The sequence below is a fragment of the Trichosurus vulpecula genome, chromosome 3 (genome assembly GCF_011100635.1).
Source record: "Trichosurus vulpecula isolate mTriVul1 chromosome 3, mTriVul1.pri, whole genome shotgun sequence".
Lineage (NCBI taxonomy): Eukaryota > Metazoa > Chordata > Mammalia > Diprotodontia > Phalangeridae > Trichosurus > Trichosurus vulpecula.
Window position 1 is genome coordinate 99,858,100 of NC_050575.1, and position 14,551 is coordinate 99,872,650.

At 42.5% G+C, this 14,551-nt stretch overlaps 1 protein-coding gene across 1 annotated transcript in view; it reads right to left on the reverse strand.

Moving 5' to 3' along the window:
* NECAB3 (N-terminal EF-hand calcium binding protein 3) overlaps nucleotides 1-14,551 on the reverse strand; it is a 34,442-nt gene that overhangs the window by 2,280 nt on the left and 17,611 nt on the right. The window contains exons 6-10 of the mRNA XM_036748459.1: nucleotides 4,314-4,450; nucleotides 3,559-3,686; nucleotides 3,209-3,288; nucleotides 2,483-2,539; nucleotides 246-358 (exon numbers count right to left, since the gene is read on the reverse strand). Of these exons, the coding sequence (XP_036604354.1) occupies nucleotides 246-358; nucleotides 2,483-2,539; nucleotides 3,209-3,288; nucleotides 3,559-3,686; nucleotides 4,314-4,450 (515 nt within the window). The remainder of the gene's footprint in view (nucleotides 1-245; nucleotides 359-2,482; nucleotides 2,540-3,208; nucleotides 3,289-3,558; nucleotides 3,687-4,313; nucleotides 4,451-14,551) is intronic.

A 14,551-nucleotide genomic window follows, 5' to 3' on the forward strand; every position in this document is an offset into this window, starting at 1 on the left:
TCCCTCCCTCTGTCAGCTCCCTGCTGGGCTCAGACCCCCACCAGCAGCTGCTGATGGACAGCTACCTCCCTAGCTCCAAACCTCCCTAATAAACCCCTTGCTTCATCTCACTCTGGCCCTGGGAGGTCACTGAGTCTGAAGGACTCCATCCCATGACACCCAGGGCCTTATCTCAGGCTTCCCAGACCACACCTGTTTGCCCTCAGCTACTGGCACTGGCCCAGGCTCAGGCCGGGGAGACTCACTGTAGGCAGCTGTTCTGGGCACTTGTAAAATCCGTATAGCAGCAGAGGGCACGTTGGAAATCCTGCAAGGCATCCTTAGTCACCGAGATCTGCCTCTGCGCCACCAGGATGTGCTGTCAAGGGAGGAAAAGGCACACTCCAGAGAAATGAGTCACTTCTAAGGGAGGGACTATCTGGCCAGGCCAGGGCCATGGAAGGGAGGGGACATCTGATCCTCTCCGGTAGAGAAGAGCATCGAGGAAGCCTGGGCCTGTGTCTGAAAGAATGCACAGGGCGGGGAGGCTGAGCCATGAAGAACAGTACTGAAGCAAAGCCAGCATGTGAGGCAGGGTGAATAATGAGGAGAAGGGGGTGATGCAGAGCAGGAGCAGAGATTAGAAGGTATTTCAACATGCCAGGAGAAGGGGGTGGCCTGTCCCTCAGAGAATCCATCCCACATTCTCACAGAGGTTGAGTGGAGGGTACTCTCCAGGAGGGAAATGCCAGGGCATTTGTTGGGGGGTGGGGGTGGCCCAGGAGTGGTTAAGGTAACAGGACCTAACAGTACAGGTTTACAGAGGAGCTCAAAGTACAAGGTACAGTCTGGATCACCATGGAGAGAAAGCATGCCCCCTCTTACTCCATTCCAATGCCCTGAGACAACGCTCCAGTTGCACCACCCTAGTTATAACTCTGAAGGGAGCCAGTCTCTCCAACCTTAGCCAAGTGTGAGATAGGGGAGCATAGACTGTTAAAGAATGCAAGAAGTGGGGGCAGTGGCAAGGAACTTGATGTGAGTTCTGACATTAACCCTATAATAACAATAGCTAACACGTATATAGCGCTTACTATGTGCCAGGCATTGTGCTAAACACTTTTCAATTATTTTCTCATTTGGTCCTCACAACCACCCTGGGGGTCAGTGCTATTATTATCCCAATTAACAGTTGAGGAAACTGAGGAAAGCATAGGTGAAATGATTTGCCCAAAGTCACAGCTATGAAGTATCTAAGGCTGGATTTGAACTCAGGTCTTCCTGACTCCAGTCCTGGTTCTCTATCCACTGCTGTCGTTATAATGACGGATTACTGATTCGTGGGTTGGACCTTGTGTCCAGGAGGACCCTAGAGAAGAAGAGGCTTGGGAACACACAGCCCTGGCCTTATTAGGGACAGCCTGGAACGAGGGAGGGTGCCCAGTGTAGGGAGGGACCCCGGGAAAGAAGCCCCAAGGCACTAGGTTAGTAGTTGACTGAAACAAGGGCAAAGAAAGGAATTCTGGTGTGGAAACTCCCTCCACTCATGCAAATCAGCATCTCATCCCAACTTAGGAGTCTTCGAGAGCTTCTGAAGTACTGAGAGGTTAAGGGTCAGACAAAGTCATCCTCACTTCAAGGCTCTCCCTTTATCCGCCACTCCACCTTGTCCCTTGCTGGGCACATAATGGCCTTCATTACTCTCATTCTAAAGCTAAATGCCTCAGTCTGAAAGGATTTAAAGCTGGAAGGAAGCCTAGAGATTGTCCATTCATAGGATCATAGAACCATAAAATCCTACATCTAGAGTTATGTATGTCAGGAGCCATATAGTTCTACCACCTTATTGTACAAATGGGGAAACTGAGGCCAGTGGCGGAGAAGGGCTTGGTCAAAGTTCACATAACTAGGAAATGGTAGAACTTGAACCCATGTTCTCTGACTCCAAATTCAGTGCCCCACAATGCCTCAGAATCCCAGGATGTTGGAATTAGAAAGGCCTGTGGTTACATATTGGGACTTTGTACTATTCAAAGCCTTTTTATGTCAATTATTTCATTAGATCCTGATAACAGCCCTGGAAGGTAGATACTGAAAGAATTATCATGTATTTTACATGTGGTTTGTAAATGGCACACAGTTGGTGATTAATAAAGGCTTGTCCAGGATCCAGTAGAAAGTTGGTGGCAGAGCCAGGATTCCTGACTCACAGCCCTGTACCCTGAGGGAGTTTTGTTGAAGAGGACATTCTCGGTCATGAATAAGTCGGATGGAGAACTGTGGAGGTCCCTTCCAATTCTGTGACTCTGTGAGTCAGGCAGTGGGAATCCAGAGATGGAGTCGCAAGACTTAGATTGGGACATGGGGCTAACTAGGCACATGGCTGTATGACCTAGCAGAACATCAAGCCGTGCCCAAGATGCCACCTACACCTCTGGAAGCATAGACGGCCTTAGCCTATATACACATCCAGATATTGGGAACAGCTCCTCGAAGTACTCACCGAATCCGTCGCTTTGCAAACCACGGCTTCCGTTAAGGGCTCCAGCCGCAGGGTGTGCTAAGGAGAGAGGTGATGGGAAAAAGGGGTGAGGCTGGGAGAGGCGTAGGAACAAAGAGACAGAGGAGGTGGGTATCTGAAGGAACTGGACAAGAGATGGCGGGACTGGGGGGTGGGGTAGGGAGGGAAGATATGTGACAGCTATGTACAAGGTCTAATGATTAGAATTGTTCTTGACCTTGAATGACAGAATGAGGAGCTAAGAGTGGGTGGAAGGGTGGGTAAGTTGAGGAAACTACTGAGAGCCAGAGTGAAAGGCAATATAAGGGGGAATCTTTTTTTAGTGGATCTATCCAAAAAGGAAAAGTACTGCCTTGGAAAGTGAGTGAATTCTCCTTCACTTGAGGTCTTTGGGGAGAGGAAGAATTACTATCCACTTGTGGGGCACTGTGAAGAAGGGATTCCTGCCCATGTACAGGAAAGAATGATGACCCTTCTAGTTCTGAGGTGCTCTGACTTTGGGATGCTGGGCAGACCCTGCCACCTTTGTGGCACTTCTCTTTGGGACCCCTGCCTGGCTTCCTGCCAGCTTCCTGAGTAGGCTCATGCCAGGCATTCTTAGCTGCCCCTGGAATGCAGGTAGAGAGGGGCAAAGATGCCTTTGGCTCAGCAGAGCAGAGCTGGGAACAGTGGGGCCTGGAGCTGAGCCAGACCCTAGGGGCCATGTACCTTACACTCCAACTGGTCTATGAGCTGTTGTAATCGATTCACTTGCACCGTCCACTGACTGTCAGACTCCACACATTGCCCTGCATGTGCCAAGGAGAGGGAAGAGGGGCTTTGAAGCCTTGGGCCCCCACCCCTCCCAGGTAATCTTTCCCCACCCCACCCCCTGCTCCTTCTTCCCAGCTGGCCCCCTTCTCCCTCGGGCTGAGGGACCTGGGAGGTAGCATAGACCTGCACCCTCTGGCTTAGGATAAAACCTGAGACACTTTAAAGGAGATAGAAGAGGCCTGAGTAAGGAACCTCACCAGTGTATGCTGAGGAGGCTAAGCTAAATAGCTATGAGACCCACCCACCTGTGTTCAGAATTCCACAATCTGGGGTGCTCGGAGACAGGCAAATGCTCCGCATGGCCCGGCGCCCAGACCTCCTGCCAACCCGAGGCCGACCTGACTCTTCTGCTTTCTGCATGGGCACATCCATCCTGCAGGAAATAGGCTTGAGACCTGGATATCTGAGTCCACTACTCTTCCCTAGCCCTGGAGACTGGCTCATGGACCCAAAGGACAACAGATGCCAATGCAAGGTGGTCCACAGAGCCCCCCAGCTCCCTGAACCCAGAGCTTCCCAGGGACACCCCTCATCCTCCCACTGTGGTAATCTACCTCTTTCTCAGACCACTGCCATCTCTCTGCCCCACTCGCATCATAAAACCATAAGATTTAGAACTGTTGAAGACCTTAGAGATCAGCCAGCCCAACCCTCTTCATTTTAGGAGTGAGGTTTTTTGGGGGCAATTGGGGTTAAGTGACTTGCCTACGGTCACACAGCTAGTAAGTGCCTGGGACTAGATTTGAACGCAGGTCCTCCTGATTCCACTGCTCTATGCGCTGTACCATTTTTATTTTAGAGATAAAGAAACTGAGGCACAAAGAGCTTGGCGATTTGCCCAAGTAGTGAAACTGGAATTTCACACCAGGCCTACTGTCTACAAACTCAGGGTTCTTTCCACAGACTCAGCTGCCTTGTCTCTGCTGCCCTCTCGGACTCCCCTCCTTTTCCAGCCCTGCCCAACTCCCATTTCCACATTGGGCCCTCTTCTCATACTTACCGAGGGCCACCCATCTGACCCTCCAGTGTGTCTGAAGCTCCCTCCAGGGAGCCCTGCAGGGCTTGAAGCTGATCCACTGTCTCCCGAAGGAGGAATCGCATTACAAACTGGTCCACTTTGGATGCATGGTCATACTCCTGGGATGGGGAGGTAAGAGGGAGCGTGGCAGTCACCAGAACCACTCCAGGCCTAACCCTCCCCCCAGAAACCTAGCTAACCATATGCATAAGTGTACACACACACACACACACACACACACTCCAGTCAGCAGGGTTGTTCCCTGCCTCAGGGCTGAAATAATAAAAATAACTCACATTTCTGTAGTGTTTTGAGGTTCACAAAGCTAAATTAGTTAATACAAATATTATTATCCCCAGTTTACAGAAGAGAAAACTAAGTACCAGAGAGAAGGGTATCATAGCCATGGGGACAGAGTTCAAATCCTGACTCTGATCGTAGCTGTGACGGTGACGAAGTCCCTTAACCCTTCCCCCCAAACAGGGTTGTGAGGAATGCATTTTGTACACTATTAAGTGAGGCATCGTCTATATAGGAACTATCATTAGGAGAGGCTACAAAACCCACCTATTCTAATCCCCTCATTTTACAAATGAAGAAGCTGAAGCCCAGAGAGGGGAGACCCATGTCATACCTAATGGCAGTGTCAGGACTTCATCCAAGCTTCCTGCCTCCAAAATCAGTGCTCTTCCTATTAAACCCCTCTGCCTCCCTAGTGAACTTCAATCTGTGGATTTCTATGGGCCTCCCATCCAGCCTGGGCCTCCCTGTGCCAGCGCAATTAGCTTGACCATCTCAGGCTTGGCTGTCTCCATCAGGTGGGGAGCAAAGGGGCAACAGAGAGTCTGGGAACGACTTAGGTATGGAATGGAACAGAGGGGGCCTGGGCCTCTCACAGCCGGAGGACCACACAGACCTGGCACTGGGCAGAAGGGGCCATTTAAGCCTGCAGGGACCGCCAGCCTCCCTCAGGGCTGTCCTGCTGAGCAGTGAGACAGGAGCAGCAGAAGTAGCCCTGTAAAAGGTCAAAGCTGCTGAGAGCAGCAGGAGGCCCCGGAAGGCCCCAGAAATGCAGCAGATGAGAAATGAAACCTTCCCATCCCCCACCCCCAGGGAAAGGAGACACTAGAGGATGGGAGGGATGGGAGGGAAGGGAAGCAAAGCTATGTGTGAGAAAGGCTAGGGATGAGAAAATCTGCAGGGGAAGAGAAGGCAGATAGGATCAGACCCTAGGATTCTGGGCTGTCTCTCCCCAGCTTTCCCCCAGTAATGCCAGAGGGGCACATCTAGTCGCAGGATACTCCAGGGAATGGACTTCAGCCCTTACCTCCAACCCCTAAGCCTTTGCAGTATACCACCATCCTTTGTCTTCCTTAGATGTTCCACTGTCCCCCCTGCCCAGGCTCTGTATCCTCCTCCATCATGGCCTAGAACCTCCCTAGAACCCTCCAATCCCCTCCCCGTCCCCCAGTGTTTGAGGCTTCCTCTCCCCATTACCTGCCTCCTCTCTGGCTATGGTTGCAGCATACAGACCCATCTCTCCCCAGGTAGGCGCACACTTATACATGTACACCTACACCCCAAACGCAGCTAATTTCACCCATGTTCACACAATTTTTCCACATCCAGTTACACATATGTGCAAACACACCAATCTCTCCACCCATACTTATACGCTCACCACACTCCAAACACATATAACATCTCCATATACACAGACACCCTAAATTCACAGCTCAACCTCTCCACATATACAAACGCTGACCATTGCACATACCCTGGACATTATCTCCCCATATACATCCTTCCACATGCATACATATACCCTGACATTATCATCCTACATCTCATGTCTCCTCCTTTTCATCGCCAAACTCCTAGGGGGAAAATCATTTACCCTTGTTACATCTTCCCCTCTCACTCACTAGTTTTCTAGTTTTCTGCCCCACTGAAACTGCTCTCTCCAAAGTTACCCAACGACCTCTTAATTGCTAAATCCAATGGTTTTTTTTTCAGTCCTCATCCTTCTTGACCTGTCTCTGCAGCATTTGACTCTGTGGATAAATTAATACCTCCCATTTCTAGGTAATTTCTCTTGGCTAAGCTGTCGTGTCACTGCTGTCTTTTGGTTCTCTTCTTACCTGTCTAACTTCTTTGTCTCCTTTGCTGGCTCATCATCTCCCATGCACCAAGAGGAAATGTCCCCTAGGGCTCTGTCCTGAGCCCTCTTCAGTTCTCTCTATGTACTCTCTCTTGGTGACCTCATCAGCTCCCATGGGTTCAATTATCATCTATATCTAGATGACACCCAGATCTCTATATCCAGCTCTACTCTCTCTCATAAACTCCAATCCTACATCACCAACTACCTACTGAAAATGTCCTCCTGGATAGTAAGTTAGAGTCTGAATCTCAACATGTCCAAAATGGGGCTCATTAACTTCTCCCCTAAACCCATCCTCTCCAAACTTCCCCATTTGTATTGAGGTCACCATCATCTTTCCAGTCCCTGAGGTTTGTAACCTCAGAGCCATCCTCAACTTATCTTTCTCCCTCAACTATCATATCTAATCAATTATCAAGTCTCCCATCACAAACTATCCTGTATCTGTCCCCTTCTCTCCACAGGATCTAGTTTGGACCCTTGCTACCTCTTATGTAAACTATTTCAATGGCCTCCTAAATGATCTCTCTGTTTCTAGTCTCTCTCCTCTCTGATCAGTCACTTGAACATTTGCCAAAATGATCTTTCTAAAAGTAGATCAGAGAGGATGGAGCCAAGATGGAAAAGTAGCAGGAAGGAAAGACAAGCTCCACCCAACATACCTCCCCCACAAAGTCCTGAATTAATAGCAATATTAAACAACTGCACCAAATGGCAGAGCATCTCAATATTTAAAGGAAAAGTAAATGAATTATGAGGAGAAATAGACAGTAAAACTGTAATAGTGGGGCACCTCAGTTTATACCTTTCAGAACTAGATAAATCTAACAAAAAAAAAAAAGAAGTAAAGAACCTGAACAGAATTTTGGAAAATCTAGGTATGATAGACCTTGAAATTTCTGAATGGACATATCAAGGAATATACATATTTTACAGCTGTGCATGTCACCTTCAAAAAAAATGGCCATGTGTTAGGGCATAAAAATCTGACAAATTCAGAAAAGCAAAAATCTTAAACATGTTTTTATAGATTATGATGCAATAAAAACTATTTCCAATAAAGAGACATTGAGGAATCAATTAAAATTAATTGGAGAGTAAATAACAATCCCAAGAGTAGGTGCATCAAAGAACTAATAATAGAAACGATCAATCATTTGATTAAAGATAATGATAACAATGAGACAACATATCAAAATTTGGGGGATGTAGTCAAAAGAGTCCTTAGCAGAAATTTTATATCTCTAAAACTTTTCATTAAATAAAAGAAAGAGGAAAGCAATAAATTGGGCATGGAACTAAATAAGCTAAAAAAAATCAACAAATTAAAAATCCCCAACTAACCACCAAAATATAGATCAAAGAGACTGAAAACAACCCAATGAACTAATAAGCAAAATTAGGAGCTTTTAAATAAAATTTATAAAATACATAAACCCTTAGCTAACTTGATTTGAAAAAACAAAAAGAGGAAATACAAATTATCAGTATCAAAAATAAAAAAGGTAAAATCACAACCAGTGAAGAAGAAATAAAAGAAAGTATTAGGAAGTATTTCATCCAATTATATGCCAACAAAATTGAAAATATAAATGAAATGGACTAGTATTTACAAAAATATAAAATTCTCAGGTGAGTAGAACAAGAAATAGAAGACTTAACTAACCCAATTGGAGACAAAAAAAATTTAATAAACTGTAATCAAACTCCCGAAGAAAAGAACACAAGATCAGAAGATTAACAAGCAAGTTTTATCATACATTCAGAGAACAATTCATTCCAATTTTATATAAACTGTTAAAGATAGGAAAAGAAGGAATCCTGTCAAATTCCTTCTATAACACAAATATGGTCTTTTGACTGTAAACTCCTTGAGGGCAAGGACTGTCTTTTCGCCTCTTTTTGTATCCTCGGCACAGCATCTGGCACATAGTGCCCTAGTATAGTGTCTGGCACTTAGTGTTTATTGATTGATTGATACCTAAACCAGGGAGAGTCTAAACCAAGAAAGAAAACTAAAGACTAATCTCTCTAATGAATATTGATGCAAAATTTTAAGATAAAATTTTAGCAAGGAAACTATAGCAATATATCATGAAGATGATACACTATGACCAGGCTGGAGTTATAACAGTAATGTTGGGTTGGTTCAATACTAGGAAAACTATAAACATAATGCAATAATCATCAAAACAATTTGATGTTGATTAAGAAATTGAGAAGGTGATTGGTAGAACAAATTAGGTACACAATAAACAGAAGCAAAAAGCATAGTAGCCTGGTTTTTGATAAACCCAAAGTTCCCAGATATTGCAATAAAAACTTACTATTTGATTAAAAAAAAACTGTTGGGGAAAATGGAAAGCAGTCTGGAGGAAACTAGGTGTAGATCAACATTTCACAACATATACCAAGAGCAGCTACAAAAGGGTATGTGACTTAAACATGAAGGGTGATATATTAAACAAATTAGAGGAGCAAAGAAATAATTATCTATCAGATCTATCAATAGGGGAAGAGTTCATGACCAAACAAGAGAAAGAGAGGGTCATAAGAGATAAAATGGACAATTTTGATTACACAAAATTTTCTAAATGTTACTCAAACAAAACCAATGCAGCAAAAATTAGAAGAGAAGCAAGTAAATGGGAAAAGAATTTTGCAGCAAATTTCTCTGATAAAATTATCTAAAATATATCTAGGATATATGAGGAACTTCAAATTGATAAGAATAAGAGCCATTACTCAATTAATAAGTGAATAGGTATTATATAATATTATATATTATATAATATGAATAGGTATTTTTCAGAGGAAAACATCTAAATTATCAATGAAAAACTGCTCTAAATCACTAACCATTAGAGAAGATGCAAATTAAAATAACTGAGATTTCACCTCATGCCCATCAGATTGGAAAAGTTGACAAAAAGAGGTTAATGGTAGATACATTATGGAACTATGACTAAAAAAGCTATTAAAATGTAAATACCCTTTGACCCAGCAATACCATTACTAGGTCTATACCGCAAGGAAATCAAAGAAAGAGGGGAAGGATCTATATGTACAAAAAAAATTATAGAAGCTCTTTTTGTGGTGGCAGAGCATTGGAAACTGAAGGGGTGTCCATCAGTTGGGGAATGGCTGAACAAATTATGGTATGTGAATGTGATGAATACTAAATGCTATAAGAAATGATAAAAGGAATAGTTTCAGAAAAACCTGGGAAGATTTGTATGAGCTGATGCAAACTGAAGTGAGTAGAACCAGGAAAATACTCTATACAATAACAACAATATTATAAAGACAACTTTGAAAGACTTAGGAAAATTAATAAACCCAATGAGCAACCATGAGTCCAGAGGACTCATCATGAAACAGGCTCCCCATCTCCAGACTCAGGCAGCAAATGGAGACATTTCGTAGAGGGAAGCATAGCCAAAGTAGGAATTAGTATTGCTTGACGATACATCTTTGTAACAGATACACGCAGATAGATAGATAGATAGATAGATAGATAGATAGATAGATAGATAGATAGATAGACAGATAGACAGATAGATGTTTGCTTTTTCCATGGGGTAGGTAGGTAAAAGAAAAAAATTGAAAAAAAATTTTAGTTAAAAAAAGCAAACAAAAAGCAGGTCAGAACGTGTCACTCCCATGCTCAAAGATTCCCCAGTGGCTCCCTGTTACTTTTAGGATAAAACCCAAACTTCTTACCCTAGCATTTAGAAAGAGCTCTTCAAAATCGGGCTCCATCCTACATTTCTAGGCTTGTTTTACATTATTCCCCCCTTTGTGCCCTCTACATTCCAATTGCATTAGGATGCTAGTTATTTTGCAAACTTAGAATTCCATCTCTCCCTTTTATGCACAACGTCCCTGATGCCTGGAATTCACTCCCTCCTCCATACTTTAATCTTGACGTTTCCCAAAAATTCAGGTATTATTTCCTCAGTGAACCCTTTCTAGATTGCCTCTAGTTGTTAACGTACACTTTCCTTAAATTATCTTATATTTACTTATCTGCCTATATGTCTTATTCCCCAATAGAATGTAAGCCCCTTGAAGGCAAGGAGGGATATTTGAATTTGACTTTGTAATCCCAGCAGCCTTGTGTATGGTAAATGCTTAATGTTTCTCGAAATTAATTTAATTTCTTCCCAAAAAGGAACACACCTCAAATACATAGCCAATCTTGTTGCATACATATGTACACACACACATCCTTCCCCACTCACAGGCCCACACCTACTGTAAACACAAATCCAGCATCTTCCCCACACAGGCACATGTTCACACACACACATATGTGTGTATATGTGTGTATATATGTGTATATATATACCCCACCCCAAATACATATTCCCTATCTATCCTCACCCAAATACATTCTTACACACATATCCCTAAGTAGCCATTTTCTCCCCACACAGACATACATGTATTTGTGTCCATTCATGCATAGCTGAACTTTCCCTACACAAGCACACACATGTGCAATCAACATCTCTACATATACTTATACATGATGGCATATTTACACACATTTCAATAAATCTAAATCATCAATATCCCCACATATTCTGAAATATACCTAATACTCACCCACATACATTCAAGTCCAAAAATATTTATTAAGAACCTACTGTGTGCCAGGCACTAGACAAAATGCTAGGGATATAAAGACAAAAAAGGACCTTAGAAAGGACCTTGGAGGACATCAAGTCCAACCCTCTCCATTTCCAGATGAGGAAATGGCTTCAGAGAAGTTGAGAACTCATCTAGGGTCAGAAAGCTATCAAGTATTGGAGGCAGAATTGGAACTGAGGTCTTCCAGACTCCAAGTCCAATACCCTATTCACAATGCCAACTAGGTAATTGTCCTTGCCTTCAAGGAACATTCTATTGGGCCAAGCCCTGTGCTTCTCTCGATGTCTCCATATACATTTTCACTATCTCCTAAAATATTGAATCTGCCTACTTAAACACAAAACTGTTGCTCCCTCCCAAGAACATACAGTCCTATCCTCCTACACACACACACACATAAAATACCCAGCCCAAGGCCTTGCACATAATAGACAACCAATTGATGTTTAGGTGAATGTAATGGAATATTATTGTACAGTATGGAAAAATGAGGGCAACTAGATGGTGCAGTGGATAGAGCACCAGGCCTGGAGTCAGGAAGACCTGAGTTCAAATCCAGCCCCAGACACTTACTAGCTGTGATACCACAGGCAAGTCTCTTAAACCTGTTTGCCTCAGTTGTCTCATCTGTAACGTGAGCTGGAGAAGAAAATGGCAAACCACTCCAGTATCTTTGCCAAGAAAACCCCAAATGGGGTCACAATCAAACATGGGTAAAACAATTTAACAAGAAGAAATGATGAATTGGAAGAATTCAGAGACAGAAAGATTCTTACAAACTGATGGTGAAAAAACATGGGCAGAATCGAGAAAACAATATACAGAAAGGCTACAAAAAATGTAAATGAGAAGGCCACTGGAAACTTCAGGTAATGGAAAAACCAATGAAATCCCTGGCTATATGCAATAAAAGCATATTTCCTCATGGCAGAGAAGTGAGGAGCTTTTAGGATGAATACTGCATACATTGTCAGACTCAGTTCCTGCACTGGTCTTTTCCTGTAATTGTTTTTCTTTATCACAAGGGAGAGTTCAGCCTTCACCCCTCTCCACGTCCACTTCTAACTCTCTGGACTTTCTCTACCATGCCACAAAAACTTCTTCACCCTGGAAGAACACTCCATCTCTTCAGACCCTTCTTCCATTGGCTGGTTCTTCCCAGAACCTCCATTTTAAGGAGAACGTTCAGGCCAATGAGCTCTTCCTTCCTCTCCAGCCTCAAATCCTGATTCTCTGGACTTTCTCTACCAGACCCCCTTTCTCTTGCCTTTCCCTTCCCCCCATCTTTGTTTTTCAGCTTCTTTTTCTCCATTACTTTTCCTCATTAGAAGGCAAGTTCCTTGAGGGCAGGGACTATCTTTCTGCTCCTATTTGTAACCTAAGAGCTTAGCCCAGTGCCCACACATTGTTAGCATTTAATAAATGCTGGCTGACTTGACTTGAGTCTGGAGGGAGAGACTGGAAGGACTGTGGTGTAGTAAAGAAAAAAGGCATCAAAAATATATTTTAACTAATTGAAATAATTAACAACTTTAGCAGAGTTTCAGGATGTAAAATAAACCCACATAAATTATCAGCATTTCTATTTGTTGTCAACGAAGTCCTGCACATAATAGATGTCCAAATGATATTTAGGTGCGTATAATGGAATATTATACCAATATATACACATGCATATATCCAACAGCAAGAGATAGAGAAATTCCATTTAAAACAACTACAGACAATATTAAAATACTGCCAAGACAAACCCAGGAACTATCTGAACACAATTACAAAACATTTTTCACACAAATAAAGTTGGATCTAAGCTGCTGGAAAAATATTCATTGCTTATGGGTAGATGGAGCCAACATGATAAAAATGGCAATTTTACCTAAATTTATTTACTTATTCAATGCCAATCAAACTACCAAAAAATACTTTATGGAGGTAGAAAAAAATCATGAAAAATGTATCTGGAAGAACAAAAGGTCAAGAATATTAAGGTAATCAATGAAAAAAAATGAAGGAAGGTGTCCTTGAAGTACCAGATCTCAAACTGTATTACAACATGACAGTCATCAAACAATCTTGTACTGACTAAGAAATAGAGTAGCGGATCAGTGGACTAGAGCAGGCACACAATACAGTGGAGTAAAGGATCATAATAACCTACTGTTTAATCAATCCAGAGAACCAAGGTTTTGGGGTGAGAGCTCAACATTTGACAAAATTGCTGGGAAATTGGCAGAAATTAGGTATAGACCAACATCTCATACTGTATACCAAGATAAAATCAAAATGGATAAGTTGTATAGACATAAAGGGTGATATCATAAGCTAACTAGTGGAGTGTGAAAAAATGCACCTGTCAGATCTATGGATAAGAGAATTTATGACCAAACAAGATACAGAGAACAGTAAGGGATATAAAATGAATAATTTTGATTACATTAAATGAAAAAGGGTTTGCATAGCCGAAACCAACGCAGACACAATTAGAAGAAAAGTAGAAAACTGGACCGGGCCAGGGAGGGTGGGGAGTGGAATTTACAGCAAGTTTCTTTGATAAAGGCCTCATTTCTCAAAGATACAGAGAACTGAATCAAATTTATAAGAATACGAGTCATTCCCCAATTAGTAAATGGTCAAAGGATATGAACAGGCAGTTTTCAGAAGAAGAAATCAGAGATATCTCTAGTCATATAAAAATGCTCGAAATCACTATTGATTAGAGGGGAAAAAAAAACTCTTAAGATGCCTCCTCATACCTATCAGATTGGCTAATATGACAGAAAAGGAAAATGACAAATGCTGGAGGGGATGTGGGAAAATTGGGACACTAATGCACTTTTGGTGGAGTTATAAACTGATCCAACCATTCTGGAGAACAATTTGGAACTATGCCTAAAGGACTATAAAACCATGCATATTCTTTGACCTAGCAATACCACTACTAGTCTGTATCCTAAAGAGATTTAAAAAAAAAAAAAGGAAAAGTACCCACATGTACAAAAATATTTATATCAGCTCTTTCTGTAGTGGCAGAGAATTGGAAATTAAGGAAATGCCCATCAGCTAGGGAACGGCTGAACAAGTTGTGGTTTATGATTGTGATGGAATACTATTGTGCTATAAGAAATGATGAGCAGGATGCTTTCAGAAAAACCTGTAAAGACTCACATGAACTGATGCAAAGTGAAATGAGCAGAACCAGGAAAACATTGTACACAGTAACAGCAATATTATTACTATGATCAACAGTGAAAGACTGACTAACTATTCTCAGCAATACAATGACCCAAAATAGTTCCAAAGGACTCATGATACAAAATGCTTATCCACATCCAGAGAGAGAACTAATGAACTTTGAATGTAGAGTGAAACATATTTTTTTCGCTAACTTTATTTTTCTTGG